Source organism: Oryx dammah, unplaced genomic scaffold, assembly GCF_014754425.2.
Source record: "Oryx dammah isolate SB20612 unplaced genomic scaffold, SCBI_Odam_1.1 HiC_scaffold_25, whole genome shotgun sequence".
NCBI lineage: Eukaryota > Metazoa > Chordata > Mammalia > Artiodactyla > Bovidae > Oryx > Oryx dammah.
In genome coordinates, this window is record NW_024070209.1 from 103,797,176 (window position 1) to 103,821,823 (window position 24,648).

The following is a 24,648-nucleotide window of genomic DNA, read 5'->3' on the forward strand; positions in this document are numbered from 1 at the left end:
GGTCGGGCTGCAGCTCCTGGGCCCGTGGGGTCTCTGGGGTCGGGCTGTAGCTCCTGGCCGCCTGCCTGAGTGCAGCCTTCCTGGGGCCCTCCCGGGGGCCCCTAGTGGCCCAGAGCCCGGCCGGCCCCGCCCACAGTTCCCAGGCCCCTCCGCCAGCCTGCGGCATCAAGTCCGGACAGGTATGTGTGTGTTCAGGGCAGCCACCCGCGGTGGGGGCCGGAGGCGGCGTGCCAGTCCCGTGAGTCACCCTGATGCTGAGCACGGGGGTGGCGGGGGCCGGGCTGCGGGCTGGCGTGACGGGGCACGCTGCCGGCCAGGCCTGGGAACCGGCCGCGGCCCTGGGGCGGTGGGGGGCTGGGGGTTGCGTGTGGCCTCCCAGAGAAGCCGGGACAGGCCCAGGCCTGGGCGCGGGGTCTCTGAGTGCCTGGGGGCAGCGCTGTCCTGCCTGTGGACCAGGCCGTGCCTTACAGGGACCCTGTGCCCCCACCCCGCCCCATGCCCGCCTTCCGCGTGGGCTGAGAACCTGCTGGGGGAGGGTAGGTGGGGAGGCAGACGGACACGGCGTCCAGGCCCGGGGTCCAGGGGTTCCGTGTCCAGAGCACCTCCAGTCCGGGCCCCGGTCCTCTGTGCCGGAGATGTCCTGTCCTGTCTGGCGGGAGTGGCCACGTCCCACTGAGCGCCTGCAGCCCCTCTGGCTCCTGGGTCTTGGGGGTCAGAGGCCAGAGGAGGGCCCCTGCAGTGCTTCAGTCAGGGCGGGGGGCACTTAGAGCCGCAGGGTTTCCCGCCCTCCTGAGGGTCAGCACCCCTCTTGTCTGCTTGGCGGCAGAGCCAGCAGAGCTCCGGAGGGGTGAGAGTCGGGGGCCCCACGGTGGGGTGGGGGGCTGGCTGTGCAGGCTGCAGAAGGGGCTGGGTCTGGGCCTGGAGAGGTCCCGCCTTCCAGCGCCGATATGGGGCTCTGTGAGGGGCGGCTGGCAGGCTGGGCTGGTCTCCCAAGTCTTAGGGGAGGTGGGGTGCGGGGCTGGAGCAGGGCAGAGGTGGCAGGGTCCTGAGCCTGGGGCGGGACCCTGCCCGTCCTCCGGGGCGGGGGCTTAGACCCGAGCTGGCATCCACAGGGCTGGGCCCCTGTCCTGAGCTCGCTACGCTGGTGTGAGGAGGGCTTCCAGGAGCGGGTGTTCTTGGCAGGAAGATGCAAGGGGAATAAATGATCGTTTCTACTCCCAGGGCCCGGGCTGGGACTGAGAGGGGCGGAGGGCCACACCAACTGCAGGGGGCTGGGGTTCTGGGCACTGAGGCCTGTGTGGGGCAGGCTGGGTCTGCAGGAGGGAGGTTGGGCTGGGCTTGCTGGCGGTGTGGGTGGAGACCTGGTGAATCTATTCCGAGATAACGGTCAGCAGAGGGCTGGGGGCCCTGGTCTGGGCTGTGGGGTGGCTTCCCTGCGCACCAAGCCCCTGACTTCCGTGGTGTCCTGCGGTGCTTCCTGGGAGTGGGGACAGGAACAGTCAAGTGCTCCTGGGGGGTGGGGGGCGCTGCAGGTGGAGAGCCCCAGCCTCAGCGTGCCTGCCGCCGGGTGTGGCCCCCGCAGGCTGGCCCCGGGGGGCCTTGGTCTCTGCGCTGCACCCCTGTGTGCCCTGCCCCTGCCAGGATGTGAACGAGAGGGAGGGGCCGTGGGCCGAGCCCGGGGCAGCTGGGGGCTCCGCATGGCCCTGGTGTGGCCGCCTCCGCCCACCCTGGCCCTTGCCTGCTGTTCTCACCACTGGCCGTGCGGGGAGGAAGGAAGCTGAGGGTTGGGTGGTGTGTGTGTGTGTGTGTGTGTGTGTGTGTTTTCGCCTGGGCTCTGGGGGCCCTGGGCAGGGCCCGTCCTCTGGCTGCCAGGGTGAGAGGCCTGGGAGAGGCAGGGGTCTGCAGTGGGGCCAGGGGGCCTCCTGGAGGCTGGGAGGTGGGCACCGAGGCAGGTCTAGGACAGCCGGTGGAGAGAGAGGCTGCCCCCGGGGCGAGCCCTGCACCAAAGTCCTCACTGTTGCTGGACCAGCCGGGCGGCCCAGAAGCGAGGTCAGGACCGGGTCCCAGTGCTTGGAAGGAACAGTAGGTCTCTGGGGGCGAGGGGTGCTAGGGACGAGGGGAGGGACCTTTCAGGCCCCCTGTTGACCCCCTCCAGCTACACCTGGGGGGACGCTGAGGCTGAGCAGGGGGCAGCCTGGGGCTCGAGGCTGGGGGCCTGTGGTCTGTGGCTTGCTCTGCTCTCCGGGGGGCAGACTCTCCCACTGTGGCCGGCCTAGGCCACAGATGTGATGTTGATGAGCGTGGCTGGGGAAGAGACGTGAGCGCCGTGCGCTGCTCCTGGCTGGTTCGGCCTCTGTGGGTTGGCTCCCTGGGGGCCCTCCTTTCCTGCCCACCCAGAGGCACTGCAGCTCGGGGATGGGCTCAGCCCCAGCACACTCTGGGTGCCTTTGGCCAGGCCTGCCCAGGGGTAGGGCCTGGTTGGTGGGACTGTCAGGGCCCGCTCGGACTTGCAGGCCTAGGGGACCCACAGATGGGGCTCGCGTGTGCGCACGGAGGTGAGGTGGCCAGAGTCGAGTCCTCTGAACACCCAGTCCTGCTCGAGCTCCCCAGGGCGTCTGCACAGGTGGGTCACGTGTAGAGTGCGTCGCCCCCGAGGCCACCACCTGGTGGGGCAGGCCCAGCGCCTGGCCAGCTCGACTGGCACGGAGGCTGCAGAGGGGAGCTGGGGCGGGCTGGCGCAGGCCAGGAGCAGGGACTGTCCATGCGCGGGCTGATGCTGGGGTCTGAGGCTGAGCGGGCGTGGCGAGCGGGGGCCAGCTGCCAGCCAGGCGGTGCCCTGGGCCCGGCACTGTAGCTGCTGGGAGTGAGTCTGCGGTGACTGAGAGGCGGCCCCGCCTGCCACCTGTGGGGCTGAGCACGAGCGGGCCTGGGGGTGGTGGCTGGAGGTAGCGTTCACGTGACAGGGCTTGTTGGCTGCAAATGAACTGAGTCAGTGGGCCGAGGGCCCTGTGGACGTCACGGGCGCCTCCTGGCCGTGTCCTGGGCGTCCCGGACCCTGGCTGCCCGGCTGGGCCCTCAGGCAGCTGGGGAGGAGCCGGGCGTCACGGTTGGCCACCAGCCGCAGCTGAGTTGGCCTGGCCTGCCTCTAGATTGGGCTCGGCTGGGATCCTCGCCGTGGGCAGGCAGGCCCCCGCCACACCCCCCGTCCACCTGGCGAGTTTACCCCAGCGCGCTCCCGGGCTCAGAACCGGAGGAGCAGGGAGCTGCCAGGAGGAGCGAAGCGGGGAATCCCGGCCCATGCGGAGGAGGGGCGGCCACAGCCTTGGGCCCGTCCGGCCAGGATCCTGCTAAAACCAGGCCTCCGCAGAGGCTGTTTGTGTCCTTATCGTGAAAACCACACCACGTGTGCTCGGCAGACACCCGAGCCAGGCGAGGTGGGAAGGGATGCCCCATCTCCCACTCCAGAGCCGAGCGTCTTGGAGTCGCCACTCAGCCATGTGAACCCCAGGAGTCTCCTCCTCCTCGCTGAGCCCCCACCTGGGTGGGTTTCTGCGAGTGTGGACCTTCTCGGGCAGGGTGGGGTGGGATGGCGATGGACCCCCTCGCTTCCCATCCAGTCCCACAGTAGGTTGGGTTTCAGGTGGAGACTACAGTCGGCGCCAACGCGTGCCCGAGGGTATGGGGTGCGCGGGAGATGCGGGCAGGGGGCTGCTGCTGGGTCTGTCCGCCGAGTCAGCCTGGGCAGGGGTACCCCCGCCCTTCCGGAGGAGTCCTGGGAGAGGAGGGAGGCTGCCTGGGCCCCACGTGGGCAGCGGGGTTTCCATGTGCCCAAGGGCAGGCAGGGCTGCCAGTGTGCCCGCCAGCTGCTGTGGAGCAGGCAGTGTGCACCAACGTGTGCGGCCAGAGCCGCCGAGGCCGCTGGCCTGTGCGCCCGGATGTGCACAGCTGGCTGGACCGCAGGCCTTTGGGGGTGGGGGGCCGGGACTGAGGACCCTGGACTCGCCTGTGCGGGAGCAGCGTGGGGCCCTGTGACGCAGCCCCCGCGCCCCCCGCCCCCCCGCCACTGCCGGCCCTGGGGCTGGGCTGCTGGCCGCTGGCCTACAAAGGGCATTCTGTGCCCCGGAAGAATGACCCCCTTGTGTGGCTGCAGGGTGGCTGGGAGCCACTACGCTTCCTTCCTTCCCGACTTCCTGCTCGACTCCCTCTTGGGGGCAGAGCCCCCACCTGGGGCCCAGCTGCTCTTGCCAGGGCCCTGCTTTCCTGGCTGGGGGCGCCTCGTGGCTCCCCCCGCCTCCCGACAGTTAGAGCCCTGCTGTCCACCCGCCGCCCTCGCCAGGCCCGCTGGCCCGTCCTGGGCTCAGCCTGGGCCTCTGCTGCCCCTCCTGCACAACCTTTGCTGCCGGCGAGCAGCGGGACCAGGTGGAGACCTGAGGGTCAGTGGCCGGGGGTCTCTGGCCCCCAAGAAGGCTGTGTCGGCTTGCTCCAGCGCCGCGGCTGGGTCAGTGCACCCGGGGGGTTGAGCGTCCTCATGCCAGCCTGCAGCTGGGGTGCTGGGCTCAGCCAGCCCGCTTGGCCGGCCTGCACCCCAGCAGCTGGCGGCCGTGAGTGGGTTTGAACTGCAGTCCGGGCTTTGTCCTCGGCCTCTGCTGGCCCCCGGCTGGGCCCGGGTCCCATGCACGGCGCTGTGTGCAGGCCAAGGCCGAGCTCAGATTGAGGAAACGAGGCTGGGGTCCCCGTCCTCCTCTGAGCAGCCTGTGCTTTGGCCAATGGGAGCGGCCTGTGGTCACAGGTGTCTGGGCGAGGGTGGGGGGCCGGGCGGTCCTGGGAAAGGGGAACTCGGCCACTCTGGCGAGTTCCCAGCTGCCTGGCGGAGACGCTGGCCTCCTGGGCCCCTTCCCAGGCTTCCGCGGCCGACTCGCCCGCCACGCTGCAGCACCAGGGGCCGCGGGACGCCAGGCCGGTCGGCCGGGGACCGGTGCGGCCGCCCCCGTGGTGGGACCTCTCGCCCGCCCTGGCTATGAGGCTGCAGCTGCTGGCCTCTCTTTCGGGAGGCGGGCTGGCCTGGCGGGCGGGGGACCGCAGGTGGCTGGCAGGTAGGGCCAGGCTGGGGTGGGAGAGGGGGTGCTGGGGGCCTGGGAGGGGCCAGGGTCTCCCCTGAGGAGTGTGGCGTTCCTAGTGGGTTTCTGGGCCAGGCAGGGGCAGGTGAGGACAGCTGGGTGGGGGCCAGGCATGTCCCCACAGCCCGTGACCTTCCCGGGCCCCGTTGTGGTCATCCAGCGCGTGCCCGGAGCCCGGGGTGCTCAGGTCGTCTCTTTGGGGTCCTGAGTCTTCCCCTGGTGTCTGCACAGCAGATGTTGGGTGGGAGGGGAGGAAGACTGCCTCTTGCGTCTCCTCGCCCCGAGGCTCCCTGGAGGAGGGCCTCTTGAGGTCTGGCTTGGCCCTTCTTCACACGAGGAAACTGAGGCTCTGGCAGGCAGAGCTTGTCTAGCTGCAGGAGGCCCTCGACCCGCTGAGGAAGCTCCATGGGGTTGGGGCTGCCCAGGGCCAGCCCGGGATGGACAGTTGGCCCCGGCCCTGGCTCGGCCCTGGGTTTTGGCTCCTGTGGGGCAGGAAGGGAGGCCTGGAGGAGGCTGGAATCCCAGGGGGTCCCAGCCCCTGCATCGTACAGGGGGTGCCAGCACCTGTTCCCGCCTAGCCCGCCTCACGGCCACCTGCCGTTGTTTTGGTTGCAAGGCGCTCTGTCTCGTCACATTCGCCCTGTGCCAGGGCCCACGAGGGTCACTCACCATGCCTTGCCAATGCTCCTGTAAGGACATGCTCTGCTGTGCCCAGTTTTGAGGGGATGCCGAGGTCCAGAGACAAGACATGACGGTCCAAGAGCCACACAGCGGTTCAGGGAAGAGACTTGGCGACACGCGCGGGAGCTGGGAGCACTTTGCCTGTCCAGGCCTCCTGAGTCCCTGCTGTTGTGATTGGTCAGGGTCCTGCCCCCACGTCTAGGGTGCCTCGCCGGCCTGGCCCGGCTTTTCTCCCGCCGTGTGGATGGTGGTGGGCGCCAGGCGAGGCTGCTCCAGGCCGCCTCCGGGACCTGAAATGAGAGCCTGCTGAAGAGTGGGGTGCCGGGCTGCCTGCCCTCCTCTGCCCTTTGCAAGCCTTGCCCATGTTCTGTAGTCAGGATTTCAGGGGCGGGCACCCAGGCGTGCTGGTCTGGTGCCACACACACATCCCGGGGCTGGTGTCCCCGACCCCGAGTGACCGCGAAGGCTGGCCCCAGGTCCAAGTCTCCGAGCCCAAGGTTTCTCGTAGGCTGCATTCTCAGCGGAGAGCCCTGCACAGCGGGGGGCTCTGCCTTCCTGATCTGGAGGCGTTGGTGGGGGTCTGTGTCCACACTCCTCCAGCAGCTGTCCCTCGCGGGCAAGCACTGGGCAGCCCAACATGCCGGCCTGGACAGGCCTCTTCAGCTCTGCTGTTGGTTTTCTCGTCTGTAAAGTGGGTGCAAGGAAGAGAATTTTCTAGGTCTGTTTGTCTCTTGACACGACAAAACATTCAAAGTCACGTGAAGCGACCTTCACACGGAAAATGTCCTGGGCTGGCCTGGGCGGCTCTGTGCTTGTAGAGGGTGTGGGATGTGTGGACCCTTAGTCCAGACTTCTTAGATAGAAGCAGTGTGTGTGTGTGTGTGTGGCACTTTGGTTGTTGCAGCCCTCGTGTGACAAGGTGTCATCGTGTTTGGTGGCTGGGCGGGACATTCTGAGTGTCCTGCAGGCACGCTGCTCATCTCTCTGGGGGAGGGGCCCCTCGTCAAGGCCACACGTAGGAGATGCGTGCAGGGTTTGGGGCTCTGTTGACATAGAACGTGCACTTGGCTGCTAGGTATTTGGTCGATTTTTTTTGCCCATTGTCTCCTGCCTGGCTTCTCTTGGTACCGCCTCAGGCTTTTTCCAGTCGCTCATTGTCTGGGAAGTCCTCCAGAGCGGCGTGTTAGTGTTGTGGGTAGCATCAGTCACTAGGCCCCGAGCAAGGACGGCTCCGAGTCAAATGTGTGCCGTGTCTGAGCGTCTGCAGTTGGTGGCTGCCATCCCGAGCGTGCCAGGCCTTCCCGCTCTTCTCCGGGGTCTTCCTGCACCTGCGCCTGCAGCCTGCTCAGCTCTGGGCAGGGGCAGGCGCTGTGCTCAAGGCCTCTGACGGAGAGGTTGTCCTTTGCTGTCTTTCTGAAGGTGCAAGCGGTAGCTGACCGCCCGTGGGGACAGGTTGCAAGGGTCCCCGGAGGTCCAGTGGGCTGCAGCTCCCCGGGAGGGGCTGCGCCCTGCTGCCCTCATGGCTCTGTGGACGGCGTGTGGGTTTGGAGCCTCGAGGGGTGTGGTTCTGGGTCCCTGCTACTCTGTGTCACGTGCCGGGGGGGCGGCCATGAGAGCTGGACACCTCTGACTGCCTGGCTTGTGTCTCCCGGCCTTGGTGTGGCCCCGCCCCTGAAGCTGGGCCTCCTGGAGTCCAGCTGCCCTGGGCCAGGGTCTGGTCACTGCGGCCCCTTGGCGTGGTGCTGCCCTGGGGGTGCGTCAGCCATCTGGCTGGACGGTGATCGGCAGCCCCGGCCCCCACCTCCCGTCCAGAGCTGCCCGGGGCTCGCAGCTCGTGAAGGCTATCTGCCCACGTCCTGAGGGCAGGTGCCAGCGGTGGAAGCGTACAGTCCCCAGGTCCCCCTCCCGCACCGTCGACCCTGGTCTTGGCCCCTCCTGGAGGCTGTTTGTGGTTGTTGGCGAGGCCGAGAAGGTCAGGAAGGGGCACTGAGGCAGGGTGTGCTGGGGGGGCGAGGAGAGGTTGGGCTTTGGGATTGAGGGCTGTGATGGGGGTCATGGGAGGCTCTGGTGGTGGCCGAGGGCACAGGGGTCCTACTGCCAAGTGACCAGTGCAGGGGCTGCCACAGGGCGGGGAGGGCATGCTGAGCCCGCCCCTGTGGCCTGGCTGCGGCCAGATCCGAGCGTGGCCTCTTGAGGCTCCATCTGTACAGAGGGGTTGATGGGGCCCTCACGGAGGTCACGGTCATCCAGGCCCGGGGAGGCTTTCCAGCTGCCAGACGGCCCGTCCGCCCCTGCCTGGAGGCCTGTGGGCTGGGTGGCCGGGCTGGGTGCTGCTGTGGGAGGTTGCCGAGTCCCTGTGCGGGTTCTCTGGGCTTGTGGGGCGCAGATGCCGCCTGTCCCTGTGTCTCTTGCGTACCCTCACTGCGGGGGGGGGTCTGCCGGCTTCTCCCCTCTGCTGCCCCGGCGGCCCCTGAAAAGTGCCTGCTGGAGGTTGTGGAGGGTCTCAGCCTCCTGGCCGCTGGCCCGCGAGGTGTGTCAGGAACGAGGCCTTAGGTCAGGGACCGTGCTTCGATGCTCTGTGAGGACGGGGTGAGGTTCTAGGGCCTCCCGGGCCTTGGTCCCCGGTGCAGAGTGGGGACCCCTGTCCTGTCCCTGCAGTTGCTGGGGGCCTGGGGCGGGGACTGGAGAAACAGCCTGGCACGCAGCAGGTCCCCAAGGGGTGGCCGGGGTGGGGGTCAGATCTCAGCTTGGGGACAGTCCTGCCAGCTCATGAGCCCCCAGGTGGGCCAGCTCAGTGAGACGTAGCCCGAAGGGGTGCCGAGGTACAGTCTGTGCGGGCCTCCCCCCCAGGCTTTTAGCAGGGGTGAGTGGGGGTGATAAGCTGCACTGTGTGGAGGCCGCCGTGCTGGCCCGGGCAGCAGGAGCCCCTGCCGCAGCGGAGACGGGCAAGCCCCGCTCCAGTTCTCAGTCTGTCTCACGGGAGCAGCCCTGCCTCCGTCTGCAGAGGCCCTGCCGCCCGCGCCTCCGCTCATGACGGGCACCAGCCTGGTGACTCTGGCTGAGTCAGTGGGTGGGGGGGCGGTGAGCCTCTGCCCCGGGAGGGCACCGAGGGGCCAGGCTCGCAGCACACTGTGGCGGCGGGGTCTCCAGAAGCCCCCCAGGAGCCCCTTGGGTGCCAGGCTGGCTCTCTGCACCCCCAGGTCTCAGGCTTGGCCCTGCCGCTCCCCTCGCGTGGCTCTGGAGACGCCGAGCCTCCGTGCCCACATCCGAGAAATGGCGATGCTTGAGGGTGGTGGGAGGGCTGGGGACGTCCCGGTAGGGGCCAGCCCACGCCAGGCCCCAAGGAGCCGCCCCGCTCCCTGGCCCCCGGCATCCTGGGGCGGGAGGGCCCCCCGGGACGGCTGCCCCTGTCTCCAGCACAGGAGGCCTGAGTATCTGCTGGGTGTCCCCGACGCCGCAGGGCTGCGGGAAACGCGGAGCTTCAGACAGGCCGGGGGTGGAGGCACCTGTGTTCCACGATAGAGCTGGGCGGCGGCCCCTGAGCCCGCGGAGCGGCGTGGCTCAGAATGAAACAAGCATCACTTCTTTTCCTGTTGAAGAGAAACCGCCTCAGCCAGCCCGCGGGCTCGGGGGGCCCCCTTGCCCCCCAGACAGCCATGGGGCAGGCGGGGTTTCGTCAGGAATTCCCCCACGCCCCGCGTCCCCTCCTCTGCCGCCTGCGCCAGCTCCCCGGAGTTGCTGGGGAAGGTTCAGGGGCACTGCCTGGACGGGAGGCCGTGGTGCCTGGGAGCCCCTGCCGAGCCCTGGAGAGGTGAGCGTGCTCCCGGATGCCCGCGGTGGACGTCCCCGCCGGCAGCAGGTCCAGCCTGGGACTCGGGGCCGGCTTCGCGGGCTGGCCCGGGGTCTCTGCGTGAGAGTGAGGAGTGCTGGGCGTCTGGAGAAGAGCGGCTCTGGCGCTGGGGGCGGGGAGCACCCCGCCCTCCCAGCCCTTTCTTCACCTGCAGGTCGGACAAAGGGCTGCTCGAGTGCCCAGGCTCCCAGAGGGCAGGGCGGCCACAGGGGCTGTTTCCCAGACTCGAGCTTTACCTCGAGGTTGCTTTGATTTCAGGCGGGGGGGTGCACAGGCCACCGGCTGCCAGCAGGCCGTGCGTTTGGGGATCTCCGCTTTGCAGAGGCCGCGGCGGTGATGGCGTTGCACGCAGGCTCAGTGGTGCTCGTGGTGCAGAATCCACCTGTCAGTGCAGGTGACTCAGGTTTGCTTCCTGAATCAGGAAGGTCCCCTGGAGAAGGAAATGGCAGCCCACTCCAGGACTGTGGCCCAGGAATCCCCATGCACAGAGCAGCCTGCCAGGCTGCAGTCCTTGGGGTCGTCAAGAGTAGGACAGACCGAGGGGCTGAGCACAACCTCAGCTGCCCTGTGGCCCCCTCCCTGTGGCCCCCCGCCCCCCACCCCCTGCCTCCTCCCGGGGATTCCGGCAGGCCTGGGGGTTCGGGTTTGGCCCCTCCCTGACCTCCCCCCCAGGGCAGCTCCTGTCTGGCTGCTGAGCAGAAGGAATGACCCTGGGGTGGGCGGGGGCCCCTGTCACTGAGGTCGCCTGAATCCTCGTCGTCGCCCAGCCATCTCCGAGTTGGGCCCCAGCTGGTGGCTCTGTGGCCTGCGCCGTGGGGCGGGTACCTTGCTGGGCAGATGGAGAAACGGTACCCAGGTGGGAGCCTGGCCCTGGGGTTGGTCTCTGAATGCCGAGGCCGCCGTCCAGTCATTGCCAGTCCTGACCCTAAACGTCCCCAACCCCCAGCTTCCCCCAGGCCTCTGGGGACAAGCCCGCCTGCTGGGCTGAGCTAGGGATTGGTCCGTCTGGAGTTACCTGGCTGAAAAACGGGCCGAGCCCTGAGGTCCAGGAGGCCCTGGAGTCATGGGGGCGGGGAATGGGAGGGTGGCGAGCTGGCATTTTGGGAGCCAGCCTTCAGGGCACCTACGGTGTGCAGGAGGGGCAGGCGGTGGTATCTGTGCAGCAGACCCCATTATCTGGAGGCTCTGAGCAGCCTGTGTGGTGGTCTTAGCACCAGGCGCACTCCGGGTGTCCTGGCGGAGGGGGCGTCTTGCAGCCAGGGGACGGGGCCAGAGCTGCAGGGCTCCGCCGTGGTCTGGCCCCGGCATCCCGGGGGTCTGGCCAGGTGTGTTCCCTGCACCGGCGAGCCTGGCTCCCCGAGTCGTGGAGAGTTGGGGTGAACGGGGCTCCAGGACTTGGCCGGAGCAGTGCCCCCTCCAGCTTCAGCATGCCCCTCAGCCTCTAGGGTGCCCCCAGGGAGTGCCCTCCATGGGCGCCTGTCCGGGTGCCGCCAGCCCAGTGGGTTGTGGAGGGTCCGCTGTAGGAACTGGGGGGAAGCTGGCGCAGACACGCCAGGTTGGCACTCTAGCTTGGCCTGGCGTGCAGGCTGGACCCCAGCCCCCTGGGACTGTGAGCTTCCGGGGTTGGGCCTGGGGGGCGGCCTCCTGCCAAGACCCCGGCCTGAGCGCCCCACCCAGGGCCTTGGCACCATTGCTCCTGAGCTCTCTCGTGGACCTGGAGGTCCAGGCGCCGGCCGGCTGGCCCTGGGAGCCCCGTCTGCCCCACCCCCGCCTCCCGCTTGCGCTCCCCACTTCCAGCACGGCAGCCGGGCTCCAGCCACGCCTGCCACCACAGGGCCCAACCGCGGTGCCCCCCGAGTGTGCCCGTGTGCCGGCGAGGGCCCCACCACTTCCCTTCCCTCCCCCACCCCTCGCCAGCGCCGGCCGGCTGAGGACAGCCATCAGAACCCAAAGCATCGTCCCTTTGTCGCTCGTGGCAGAAGCCACCCAGGGTCACCATCCGCCGCCTTGGGGGGCGGGGCAAGTGGCCCCTCGGGTGGTGGTGCTGATGGTGGTGATGCTGGTCCCTCTGGGCCCTGGTGTGGCCCTGACGCCGGTGGGGTCGTGCTGCCTGCTCCTCACTCAGCGGCGTCCAGTCTGCCTGCCCTCTCCTCCCCCTCCCCCAGGTGTCACCGAGGCTGGGCAGGGCAGTGCCAGGAAGCAGCAGTTGGCGGCCGCCTGCCTTCCACGCGGCCTGCTCAGGTGGAGCCCTGCTGGGTGTCGGGGGTGTCTGGGCGGTGGGCGAGGGGTGACGGAGACGCCTGTCTTGGATCACTGTGTCTCCCACTCTTATCTCCTCCGGGGTCTGGAGGGTCGGGGCCGCCCTGGACTCTGGTGTGGGCCCTGACGTCGATGGCCTCCTAGGCCTGGGACCCTTCTGGCCGGTGGGGAGGCCCCTTGCTAGGGCCCCTGAGGCCGTCTGCCCGCTGGGCTCAACCCTCCTCTGAGGTCCTGAGGTGGAGGCCGAGCTGACCCGTGTCCCCCACGCTGGGGCAGAGGAGCCGCAGTCCAGGCCGCCTGAGCCCCCGGGCAGAGGCCGTGGGCCGGCCGTGCTCCTGGCCCACTCTCTGCAGGCCCCCGGCTCGGGCTGGGACCCCGCCCTGCAGGGGCTCTCTGCACAGCAGGGGTGCCCACTTAAGGGGTGCTGCCCCCTTTCCTGAGGGTCCCCCTCCCCGTGGGGCCTGTGGACCTTCCTGCCTCCCCGGCCCCCACGCCCCGCCTCCCCCAAACCCTGGCGCGCCGTGGTCCCGCCGCAGGCCCCACGGCTGCCACTTCTGTCTCCTGCGGGTGCCAGGGGAAGCAGTCCTTCCGGAAGGCGGGGGCTGGGGGTGGGTGTCCCAGGAAGCTCCGGAGGGCCTGCCAACTCCCCGCCGTGGGGTTTCGGTTCCGGGGGGCCGGGGGAGGGTGGTCCTCGGGCAGGGGTGGGGGAGCGGATGCCCGTGCTCAGAGCCTGGCTTGGTCCTGGTTGGGTCGGGGGCTGGCTCCCTGGGGCTCTTCTCACCCCCCCACCCCCGTGCCCGTCTGTTCCTGCCCCCCTGCCCAGCTCCTGCCCGGGGCCCCTCCCCACACTCCCTCGCATCTGTTGGGCTTCCTGCTTGGCCGGGCCTGGTGCCCTCCTGGCCCCCAGGACGTGCAGCCTGGGCCCTGAACCCCAGCTTGGGGCCTGCTCGGACCCCGCCCTGCTGAGCCCTGCAGGTTCAGGAGAGCAGTGGGGCCTCCCAGCTCTGCTTTCCGAGGGTCGGGGGTCCCCTGGCCAGGAGCCTGTGAGGCTTGCCTTGGGCTGGCATTTCCTGTCGCCTCCCCCGCCTTCCCTGGCAGAGGCCGGAAGGGAGTTGGTGGGGGTTCCCCAGCTTCCTTCTGGGGGGCCTGGGTGGGGAGGGAGGCGGAGGGTCCTGGAGGGCTTTCTGGAGGAGGCAGCCCATGCAGTTGGGGGCTGTTGGCTGGGGGAATGCCCCCCGCCCCCCAGAGGGAGCCCAGGGTCTTCTGCTTGTCCATGCTCGAGCTTGCATACAGCTCTCACGGGGAACTCATCACCTCAAGAAGCGGCCTGTGCCTGTACCGTGGGAACAGTCTCTGACTTTACTGAGTGTAACCTTTCACCCCTGCCCCGGGGCCCTACAGTCACTGCTGTGCTCTGGGTGCTAAACCTTCTGGGGCATTCCGTCTCTGCCCCATGGTATCCGTTTCTGGCCTCCAGGTGTTTGTGTTTAGCGTCAGTTGTATGGCCTGAAACGCTTTCTGTGCCAAGAAAGAGGTCTGCGCCTCCCTCTGACAGGCAGGCCGTCCTGACCTGAACGTGGCAGCCCTTCTGTCCCTTTGCCTGGGTCGGGGCTGCCTGGCTCTTCGTGGGGGCCCCTGTTTACTCCCAGGCCATGCCCTCCTTCTGAGGCCAGGTCTCACGGATTGCTGCTGGTCCCCAGGGGCCGGGAGGGTGTCAGCGGAGGGTGGTCCTGGGCCCGGCCCAGGTTTTGGGCAGGGAGATTCGGGAGTTGGGCTTTGCCCCTTCCCCAGAGTGCCCTGGGTCCTCGTGGGTGGGGAGGGTTGGCTGTCAGCAGCTCCCAGGGTGGGGTCTGGGCCTGAGCCTTGAGCCCTGCAGCCCAGGATCAGATAAGCATGTAGTGACCGCTGGTGGCGAGTCCCCTGAAGGTCCAAAGTATGACTTCAAGAAGAGCGCCTTATCGTAGCCACTGCTTATCAGAGGGTGGGGACACATGCTGGCCCGGAAGAAGCAGAGCCTGCGGACACGTGGAGCAGGGGTTGTTTAGGCACTTTTTTTTCCTAATGTTCCCTCCCTGGCTAGGCTCTAGAAGACTCCAGAAAATACACCCAGGGCATTGTCATCTGGGCTCCGGGAAAATGTCTACTGTGGGCGTTGTGTATCAACAGGAAGGGCCCTAAGTGGGAGTCTGGGGGCTTTGGGGGTCGCTGAGGTGGGCATGGGCTGGGGTGGCCCTTCCCTGGGGCCTGTAGCCCCCTGGTCTGGAGTGGTTGGTATTCACGTGAGCCTGGGGGCTGGCCTGGGGAACCAGGCCTTCCCTTCGCCTCTGGAGGGTGGGCTGTACCCAAGACCGCTGGCCCCCCGTCTCTTCTTTCTCCCAGTACCCCCCTTCCTCGCGCCAGGCTCTCCCGCCCAGTTTTCCAGCGCCTGGCTCCCCCTCCTCGCGGTTCTCATACTTGGGGTGCCGCCTGGCAGCTGGCAGCCAAATAGGCCACTTCCCTCCTTCCTTCCGGCCAGAGCTTTCTCCTGCCTCTCCCGCCCCTTCCTGCCAAGGAGCAGCAAACAAACAAGCCAGCAGCTCAGGCCCAGCAGGCCCAGCTCAGGCCCGCGAGCGTCTGCAGCTGTGGGAGCGGGGAGCTCTGAGGCCCTGCCTGTGGGCATGGACAGCCAGCAGCGGGGGTGCCCCCGGCCCTGCCGTCTGCACTCCACCCCTTACGGGCAGCCACCTCCAAGAAGCCCCTTTGTCTTCTCCTCCAATCTGAAACTCTCCAGTGCCCCAGGCTGGCCAAGTGGAGGTGGGGAAACTGCAGGAACACCGGGGTGACATCTCCCTCTTGGCTTCAGACCCCCATCTCGCTTCTAGAGGAGAATGTTGGGCGGCTCCCCTCACGAGGCTAGGCCTTCGGGCTTCTGGATGCAGAGGTCGGAACGCCCACGTGATCTGCGGCCCCAGCGGTAGCCGCTGTGCTCTCTGGGGACAATGCCTGCAAAATGGATGTTGTAATGTCCATCTTGCTCCCACCCCCGTCCCCCGGAGGTCAGAAAGGTGCTTCCTGGGACTCAGTGACGGGGAGGGCCCTGTGCTAGCCAGCACCTTGCAGCATGGGCTGAGGCAGGGTTTCTCATGCAGGGAGGGGGCAGCGAGGGCCCGCGAAGTGGGCATCCCAGGGGCCGTGGGCAAGGAGCAGTGACCGTGGGCCTGGGGGCAGCTGCAGGTTTGGGGCAGCGTGCCTGCTGCGCATTTCCTTGTCCCTAACAGGTGGGTGGACAAGGTCGTGGGCCTTCACTGAGGTCAAGGGTGTGCAGCCAGACCTCGTGTCTGCTTCCCTTCCTGCAGCCTGCCTGCTCTTGCCAACCCCTGGGAAGACCTCTGAGCATACGGGTTGTAGGCATCCTCTTGTGGGTCACGTGTGAAAGTTGCTCTGTCGTGTCTAACTCTTTGTGACCCCGTGGACTGTACAGTCCATGGAATTCTCCAGGCCAGGATACTGGAGTGGGTAGTCTTTCCCTTCTCCAGGGGTCTTCCTGGCCCAGGAGTGGAAGCGGGATCTCCCGCATTGCGGGTGGATTCTGTACCAGCTGAGCCCCCTGGGATGCAGGAAGCTTAATGGCTCCTAGGGCTGGGTTGCAGTTCCCATCTATGCCAGTAGGTGCCGCCATCTGGAGCTGGACTCCATAAGGTCTTTATTTTCAGTGAAACGATTTATGCTGGTTTCTGTGAATGGCGAGGGCTTTCGATGAGGCAGTCTTGCTGGTGCAGTGGCAGATGGGCCCCTACTCCTTGGTGTGGAATTCAAGGCCCCCTTGCCATGCCCCTCCTCCCTCAGAGGGCAAGTGAGGGAGGGGGTGCCCAGCAAGCTGGGGGCTGCAGGAAGGAAATGGGTAAGAGCTCCCAGAGAAGGGGGTCCTCAGGGTTGGCAGAGCTTCCTGTGTGCCTGGTGGGGGGGCTCCCCACTCTGTGGGCTGCCCAGCACCTCCATGGACAAGTTCAGAAGGCCCTGGGAGAGAGCTTGGCTCCGGCCAGAGTTGGGCCTGCCTGGCCGTGCCTGGGGGTGGCAGCGTGTCCCCAGGACTGTTGGTACCAGTGGCCGATGTGGTGGGGAGGACTTGGGGGTGATGCCCAGACAAGGCTTCTTCCTGCTCTGAGCCTGGCGCTCTGGGCACGGCTGCTCTCAGGTTCGGACACGCGAAATCCTCCTGGGGCTGTTGGGTGGTCCAGGCAGGGTGTCCTCCCAACCTGGGGGGGGGTGCCTGGAGAGGGCCAGTGCATTGCACCCCTGGCCTGCTCAACTTGTCAGAAGCTTGTGTGATCACTGCAGCCCTGGCCGGAAGACCCAGAGACCATTTTTCAGATGGGAAGGCTGAGGCCCCGGGCGGGGTTGGGGGTGGGGTCCTGGTGTGCTCAGGGCACCCTGCCAGACAGAGGCAGGGTTTGCTGTGGCCTGCAGCTCTGGCTCCAGCTGCCTTGTTTGGACCTCTTTGAGTTCCCGTGGTCTGCTCAGGCCCTCGGGCGGCAGTTTCACCCCGGAGAGCCTCCCTCCTGTGGAAGCTTCTCGCTGAGCCCTCAGGGTGGGGAAGGGAGGCCCAATTAGTGCTTGACGGGACTTGGAAAACCCTGGGATGAAAGACTGGCGTGTGGGAGGTCCGGGCCTCTCACCGCAGCCTCTGTAGGCTGCCTGTCTCCAGACCTGGCGCACACCCAGGCCCCTCCACCAGGCCCACTGGGAAGCTCCCCGCCCCCGGGCTACAGGCCACCAGGCCCAGGGCACACAGGAAGCCGTACCTCTCCAGGGCCCCATGTGTTAGAGGGCCTGGGGGTGTGGTGTCTCGGCCACTGCTGCTTGGGTCCCTGAGCAGGCCTGTGCAGTGTGCTGGGCCCACTGTGTCGTGGGTAGTTGGAAGGATGCAGGGCCTCAGTTTCCCATCTGTAAAATGGGGTAAGGGGACCTGCCGTTTACCTCCCAACTTCGTTCACTCATCCACACTGAGGAAATGGACTGTTCTCTGCTGCACAGTGGGTGTGGTGGAAACATCAGCCTTCAGGTTTTTTATTATCCCCAGACTTTGACCTTGACCCCCTGAGTAGATGGGCAGAGAGGCTGGCAACTCTGGGCCACTGGCATTCCAGGTGGATGGGCCTGGTGTGCTGCGGGTTTGAGGGGCAGCCATCTGGCCTCTCTGCCCGGGTAGGCTGTCAGCCTGCCCTTCCTACGTCTGCCTTGGGCCCAGCCTGAACCTCAGAGTTGGGCCAGGCGGGGCTGGTGCCCAGAGGGGAGCTCTGGGCGTGCCTGGCCGGGCCTGCCTGGCCGGTGGGCCCCTGCCCAGGGCAGTCCCTTGCCATTCCAGGCCTGGCGTGGTCGCCGTGGCCCCGGGGGGTAGCGGGTCGCCGGTGCGGGCTCCTGACCGGCCTCCTGTGGCTTCTTGTCTTGCAGACTTCTCCACGCAGGTGAACTCCTCCTCCCTCAGCTCCCCTACGGCGCGCAGCTCCATGGCGGCCCCCTCGCTGCACCCCTCCCTGGGGCCCAGCATCGGCTCCTCGCTCGGCTCCCCGGGACAACTGCACTCACCCATCAGCACCCTTAGCTCGCCCATCAACGGCATGGGCCCGCCCTTCTCGGTCATCAGTTCCCCCATGGGCCCGCACTCCATGTCGGTGCCCACCACACCCACCCTGGGCTTCGGCACCGGCAGCCCCCAGGTAAGTGTGGGGCGGGGCCCGGGCCCGGGGGCGGGGCCTGACTGGGGGCGGGGCCTGACTAGGGGCGGGGCCTGATGGGAGCGGGCCTGGAGCAGGGGGCGGGGCTTGACTTTACCTGCGCCGTCTATGTTGGCTCAGATAGTAAAAGCGTCTGTCTACAATGCGGGAGACCTGGGTTCGATCCCTGGGTGAAGATTCCCTGGAGAAGGAAATGGCAACCCACTCCAGTACTCTTGCCTAGAAAATCCCATGGACGGAGGAGCCTGGTGCAGGCTACTGTCCATGGGGTCGCAAAGAGTCGGACACGACTGAGTGATTTCACTTTCACTTTTTATGGCCCCTGGGAAGCAGGTACCGTGACTTCCACCTTCTGTCTCTGGAAGCGGTCTCAGAGAGATGACCTCCTGGGCTTGGTGGTCTCCATGGTCGAGTTTGCTCAGATGCTTCTTGGAACAGTCTGTCTTTTGGGGTTGTGTCTGGATCAGGAGGCAGCTGGCGCCTGGCAGAGCCAGCTGTTGTCTGGGGGACCCCTGAGGCCTGGTCCACCGCCCACCCCTGCCAACCTGCCCACTGTGCTGCCTGGGGTGTCCAGGGCCCCAGCCGCTCATCTCTTTCCCCGGCTCTGATGGTCTCCTGGTGGGATGTTTTGCTGAACGCCTGGGAGAGCTGCTTGAATCCGAAGGGTTCTCCTTCTTTCTGGGGCTCAAACTGTCCTTCCTGACAGAGCTGAGTTCTGCTTTGCTGAGTGTCAGTCCTGTCTGGGATCAGCGGTCATTTTTTTGTGGAGGAAGGTCCCAGTAGAGAAAGGCCAACCCCACAGAGGGAGGCCCCCCATAAAGGAAGGCACCCCCACCCCAGTAGAGGAGGTCCCCCATAGAGGGAGGCCCCCCCCATAGAGGGAGGCCTCCCAGAGAGAAAGCACCGCCCCCATAGAGGGAGGTCCCTGTAGAGGAGGGCCCACCAGTAGAGGAAGGCACCCCTATCCCAGTAGAGGAGGCCCCCCATAGAGGAAGGCCTGTCCATCAAGGAGGCCCCAGTAGAGGAGGGCCCTGTGACAGGAGCTCTGGGAACTGTCTGCCTTCGGGGGGCAGGACAGCCATCTCGAGAGGGACTCCAGCACAGGCCCCCCTGCCCAGAGAAGTGTGGCTGACGGTGTCAGTGTGTCCCGCAGGCTCCCTGCCGCCCGGGAGCCGCCCTGCCTCCAGGACTCCCCGCTCCTGGCACAGGAGGGCAGGATGCCTTTGAGGTCTGGAGCCCGCCCCCTGCCTCTCGGCTGGGCCTGTCCGGAGCTGGTCTCGGGACAGCTGGTCCCGGGCCCCTCGTCAGCCCCTTTGTTCCTGGGGGGCCCATGCTCCCTTGTGTCCCCTGGCCTTCCAGAAGCAGACAGAAGGCTGAAGGGTTGGTACGAGGGGTCTCAGCCGCCTTCCTGGGACTGGCTGTGTTCTTTGTAGCGTAGCCACCACACCCTGATCCTCACTGGCTGCAGAGTGCCTGCCGCTCAGCGAGAGGCAGAGGAGGCCCGGCCTGCACCTGTCCCCTGGGAACCAGGCCAGAGGCAGCACCTGCTGGTTCTCAGGCCTGTGAAGCTCCTTGCTGCCCCCGGGCCTGGTGCCTGCCCGGCATGCCCCCGGGGCTCATGTGCGGAGGAGCCTGGGTGTGAGTCTGGAGTGGGGGCTCTGTGGGGTAGGGCTCGAGGGTGGCAGTGATGCCCCTAAGCCTGGGGTTAGCCTGTCTGGGGGGAGGGGTGGGGCGATGCGGGGGGCTGGGGGGTTTGGGGCCTTGTCTATTCTAGCACGTCGCTTCTGGCGCACAGCGAGGCTCCTGGTGTGTGATGGGAACTTGCTGAGTGCAGCTGCTTGTGAGCAAGGGCCCGCAGGTCCCGGGCCTGATGCCGGGGCTCAGGGAGTGGAGGGGTGCTGGTGTGTCCCCCGACGTTCACCACCGACCCGCTGCTCAGCTGTCCGCCTGTCCTTCTCTGGGTCAGTCAGGCCGCAGGTAGCTTAGCCGCGATCTGAGCCCTGGGCTCAGCCTCTGGCCACCATTCCTGGGAAGGCCTCAGTCCCCACCACCCTGCCCCCCATAACTCCTTCCCTGGGAGCTGAGTTCAGCTTCTAGGCTTCAGCAGTTTGTCTTAGAAACTTGGGGTTCCCCATATTCATGGAAGTGTGGGTGGAGTTCGGGGGGGGGCATCCCCCCACCTCCACCTCAAAACCACAACCGCGAAGTCATGGGGCCGGAACCAGTGAGGCGGTCTGACTCCTGCTGCTGGCGGGGATGGCCCCTGACTCGACCGCGCCCTGCAGGGAAGTGGATGCGGGTGGTGCTGGGAGCTCTGGGCAGAACCGAGCCGGGCTGCGGGCACTGTGGCCTGAGCTGCCCCCCCTCTCCCCTGGTTCAGGGGCTCCATCAACCTAGGGGGCGTTCCCCACCTTGGCCCAGAGCTCGCCTGCAGTGCCGGGCACGTGTGGGCACCTTGGCGCGCTGGCCTCGCCACCCTGACAAGCTTCCTTGGGCAGGACCTGCGTGGGCCCTGCCTGTGCTTGCCATGGGCACTGCGGCCGTGAAGCTGCGTCCACCAGGCCACGTGTAGGCGTTTGCCCTCGGCCTCGACGGGCAGGCAGAGGCTGGTGGGGTCCAGGGGCCTCCCACCCCATGCTGACGGGGGTGATCGGCCTCACCGGTGAGGGCTGGAAAGGAAGGGTGTGGTGGGCGTGGACTAGGGGCGGTGAGAGACAGGAGGAGATCTGGGGCCCCGGTGAAGCTGGGTGCTTATCTCAGCAAGTCCTGAAGGCTCTTCGGGAACTGAGGTGAATGTCAAGGACACAAAAGGGGAAATGGGACGGGCCCCCACCCTGGGCGCGCCTCGGAGCCGCCACTGACGCTGACCGTGCCTGAGGGCTCCGTCCCAGGTGCTAAGGCCCACCTCAGGTTATGGAGGGCGGACACTGGTCCCGAGGGCCTGCCTGTGGGGGGCTTGGGGACAGGACAGGTGGGCCCAACCCACCCAGCGTGGTTTGGACAGCCACAGAGGAAGTGCCCACGTTCCTTGCCGGGGTGCCGCCCAGCAGATCCAGCTGCTCAGGGTTGTGGCCGGGCTCCCACAGCACGCGGGAGGCCTCGGGCCCAGCCTCCGGCCCACACTGGTGTCCTCAGGGCCCCTGGGGACCTCCCTTGGCCTCTGCTGCTGACTGGCCACCCCAGTCTCCTGCCCTTTTACCAGCAGTCCTTTGGTGTGCCCTCCTCCAAGCGTGTACTTGGCGGCTCCCTCTGGCTGGGGGGCTGCCTTCCGTCGTCTGCGGCCCGGCTGGCCTGGGGGTGGCCCCCGGAGGCCCCAGGGCTCTGCATAGGCTGCGTGCTGTGCCCCGAGCTGGGTTCATGAGCTCTGCTGTCAGCGTGGCCCCCAGATTGCTCCATCATCCTGATGGCGACCTTCGGATGGAGGCACTCCTGTCTCTCCGGTTTTTACACGAGAAGCCTCAGGCCTGGGGCAGTTAGATAATTCCCCCAAAGTCACTCAGGGAACGAAGGAGGCAGAACCCCCGTGGTCAGCTGTGGCCGCCCCCCCAACCTCCCGGCGAGCCCCACGGGCCGGGCAGGGGGTGTTCTCCGTGGCCTTGGGTGCCTGGCTGGGTGCTCGGTGGATGGTCTCGCGGCTCTGGGCTGGCCTATTCCTGGAGCCCTGGACACCCTTTCTGCAGCATGCAGGGAGTCCCTCAGAGCTGTGGCTCCCAGAGGCCTGAGCTCACACCTGCATCACCCCTTAAAGCTGTGTGCCCCTGGCTGGCCGCTGCATCCACTCTGGAGGGGGGCGGGCGGCTCTCCCCTCTTACTCGGGGCTTCCCACAGGGCACAGCCCAGCACGATGGCACTCGGCAAATAGCCAGAGCCCCCTCTGAGTTGACCATCTTCTGGGAGATGCTCCTGAAGCCTGCAGACCGTGCTGGGGGCTGGGGGGTATTCTTGGAGGCAGTGGGGTCCTCTGGACACCCCTCGCCCCTCCCCTTGTGTCCTGACAGCCCCACATGGCCATTGCTGGCCTCCTGGCCTCCCTGCAGCCCCCTGAGTCCCATGGGCTTCAGTGTCCTCACGGAACCAGGTGGCCACCTGGGCAGGCGAGCCCAGACGTCCTGGAAGAGCCCCTGCAGGTGCTTGGCGAGTGCTCTGTGCACATTGAGCACCAGCTCCTCCTGTCCTGGGAGGAGGGGGATGGGAGTCGGGGCCCACAGGGAGGGAAGGGGGTGAGGCTCCCGTGTGCAGGAAGAGCCCAGCCCAGGGCGACCCAGGGGCAGCGCGGCGGCCGCAGTCCGTCCAGAGGCGCTGCAGGACCTGACTTCCGCCTCGGTCAGGGCTTTGCAGAAGTGAGGGCATTGGGGGGCTGCCGGCTGGCGCCCTGGCGCCTGTGGGGCGCGGCTGGCTTGCAGGGTGCGGTGGGAAGCACCCCTGGGCCCTGGGCGCTGACGGGAGAGTTGGGGTGGGCGCAGCGGAACCAAAACTGCTGTGTCACTGCGGCGGCAGCTGTTGCCACGGTGACCGGTGAGTTTCCCACGCTTCCTCCTGGCGCAGCGTCAGGATGGTGGGAGGGGCAGAGGGGGTGTGTGTGTGGGTGAGGCTGTGTGTGTGTGTGTGTGTGTGTGTGTGTGTGTGTGTGATGGCAGGAGGGGCGGAGGATGTGTGTGTGTGTGTAGGGGTGCTGCCTCCTCCCTCTCTCCTTGGGTTGCATGATCCGAGACCCCCACCATGCTCTGTGTGTGTGTGCGTGTGTGTGTGTGTGTAGGGGTGCTGTCTCCTCCCTCTGCCCTCCCTCCTCTCTGGGGTCAGGCTTCGGTGCCCATCCATGGGTTGGGGTCCCTAAAGCGCCGGCCACACCAGCGGGTCCCAGAGCTCTGGCTGGCCGCTGGGGGCAGTGCCCGGGGGTGGCAGGCAGTTCTCACTTAGGCAGACGAGGGGCAGGGGTGGGAGCCGGGGCCTCCTGGGTCCTTCTTCGAGCCTGGGGTTCCATGGGAGCTGGGGCCCTGAGGGCAGGACGGCCTCCTCCAGCCTGGCCAAGCCGACGGGGCGGACATCCTGCCGGGCTCCCTGGGGCTGGGCCTGCCGGGCCACATGGCTGGGCGTGGGCGAGGCCTGCTCCGAGCCCCCGTTTCTCTCTCCGTGGAGGGGGGCGTGGCAGCGCCTTCCCTGTCCCGCGGACGCCCCGCGGCGCCTGCCAGGGCCGACCCCACTTTCCCTCCGCAGCTCAGCTCGCCCATGAACCCCGTGAGCAGCAGCGAGGACATCAAGCCCCCACTGGGCCTCAATGGTGTCCTCAAAGTGCCGGCCCACCCCTCAGGGAACATGGCGTCCTTCACCAAGCACATCTGTGCCATCTGCGGGGACCGCTCATCAGGTGAGCCGCCGGACCCCCAGGGGCGGGGCTGCAGGACCCGGGGGGCGGGGCTGCAGGACCCGGGGGGCGGGGCGGGGCGGGGCCGAGGGCGCGGAGGGGCGGGGCTGCAGGGCCCGGGGCGGGGCCGAGGGCGTGGGGTGGGGCTGCAGAGCCCGGGGCGGGGCCGAGGGCGGGGCGGGGCGGGGCGGGGGAGGGGGGTGCAGGACCCTCAGGAGGCGGGGCGGGGCGGGGCTGCAGGACCCTGTGCGGGTGCGGGGGTGGGGGGCGGCAGGAGCCCGGCCCTGCCAGCGAGGGTCCGCAGGAGCTCCGAGCCGCTCACCCTGGATCTCCTAGTGCTTCCAAGTCCAGGAGATGGTGGGCGGCGGGGGCGGGTGGCTCTGGAGGAGCCAGGGGGCAGCTGGGCTGTGCCCAGGGCCAAGGGCCCCTCGCACGGCCCCCCGAGCCCAGCAGCCCCGCTGGCAGACCGGCTGAGCCTTTCCGGAGCGCCGGCCGGGACCTGGAGAGGACGAGGGCCTTGCGTCCGAGTCCTCGCGCCCCTCATCCCAGGCTGCGCGTGGCGCTCACGGCCGCCCCGCCCGCAGGCAAGCACTACGGGGTGTACAGCTGCGAGGGCTGCAAGGGTTTCTTCAAGCGGACGGTGCGCAAGGACCTGACCTACACGTGCCGCGACAACAAGGACTGCCTGATCGACAAGCGGCAGCGGAACCGCTGCCAGTACTGCCGCTACCAGAAGTGCCTGGCCATGGGCATGAAGCGCGAAGGTAGGCCTGCCGGGCGCGCGGCCCTCCCCGCTCGCAGCTCCTTTGCGTGCTTCTGATGACGGGGCTCTCACTACCTCCAGAGGCCTCCGCTGCCGCTGCATTGGCACACATCCCTGGGGGCCGAGGCCTCACTCACTGACTTTTGCCTGAGCACCAGCTTCACGCCAGGCTCTGGGGTTACAGGAGGGACACCCTTGGTCCTGCCTGCCGGCGGCTCCCAGCCCCACTGGGGACAGGCATCCATCAGAACCTCTCCCAGGTCCTGGTGGGCCCTGCTGAGTGCGTGGGCTCTGGGGGGCTGCGGTGGGAGGTGGGGGCTCCACCTGGAACGAACCCCCGAGAGTGTACAGGCCGGTCCCGGGGCCTGCTTGTCGCCGCTCGGTAGGATGGTCCAGGAGACCCAGGGCTGGGGGGCCGGGCAGGGAGAGCTGGAGACCATCAGGACGACTGAAGCATGCTGGGCGCCGGGGTGTCCTGGGCTCTGCTTCCTCCCACAGATGGGGCGGGGGTGCTTTGCGCCCCAGATCCTCACAGTAGAGAGACTTGGGCTGCAGGCCTCTTGGCCTTGGGACTGGGGCCGGGCTTCGTTGACAGCAGGTGTGTGTCGGGCAGTGGGGCAGGGAACGTGGAAGGCTGCTCCCCTGGGGTCACTGAAACTGTCCTGCGGTCCTGCTGGCCAGGGCCTGGGCCTGGGGCGGGCTCCTCCCAGCCCCTTGCCGTCTGTGGGCCTCGGCTTCCCTGGCCCAGGCTTGGGGGCTCCTGGCTGGGAGGTGCTGTCTGGGGTGAGGGTCTGCGTGTCCGTCCTGCACCGTCTGCTCCCCGGTCCCCACAGGCTGGTGGTGTGTGTGCCTCCCCCACCGTCCCATGGGGGAGCCGGCGGCTGTCTGATTGCCCCGCGTCC

The 24,648-nt window shown here is 67.7% G+C and overlaps 1 protein-coding gene across 2 annotated transcripts in view; it reads left to right on the forward strand.

Moving 5' to 3' along the window:
* RXRA (retinoid X receptor alpha) overlaps positions 1-24,648 on the forward strand; it is a 66,608-nt gene that overhangs the window by 6,688 nt on the left and 35,272 nt on the right. For both annotated transcript variants that reach the window (XR_005718497.1, XM_040225597.1), the window contains exons 2-4: positions 17,338-17,603; positions 22,836-22,986; positions 23,568-23,747. Coding sequence is in view for 1 of the 2 variants with exons in the window: in XM_040225597.1 (XP_040081531.1) it covers positions 17,338-17,603; positions 22,836-22,986; positions 23,568-23,747 (597 nt within the window). In the remaining variant the exon portion in view is untranslated. The remainder of the gene's footprint in view (positions 1-17,337; positions 17,604-22,835; positions 22,987-23,567; positions 23,748-24,648) is intronic.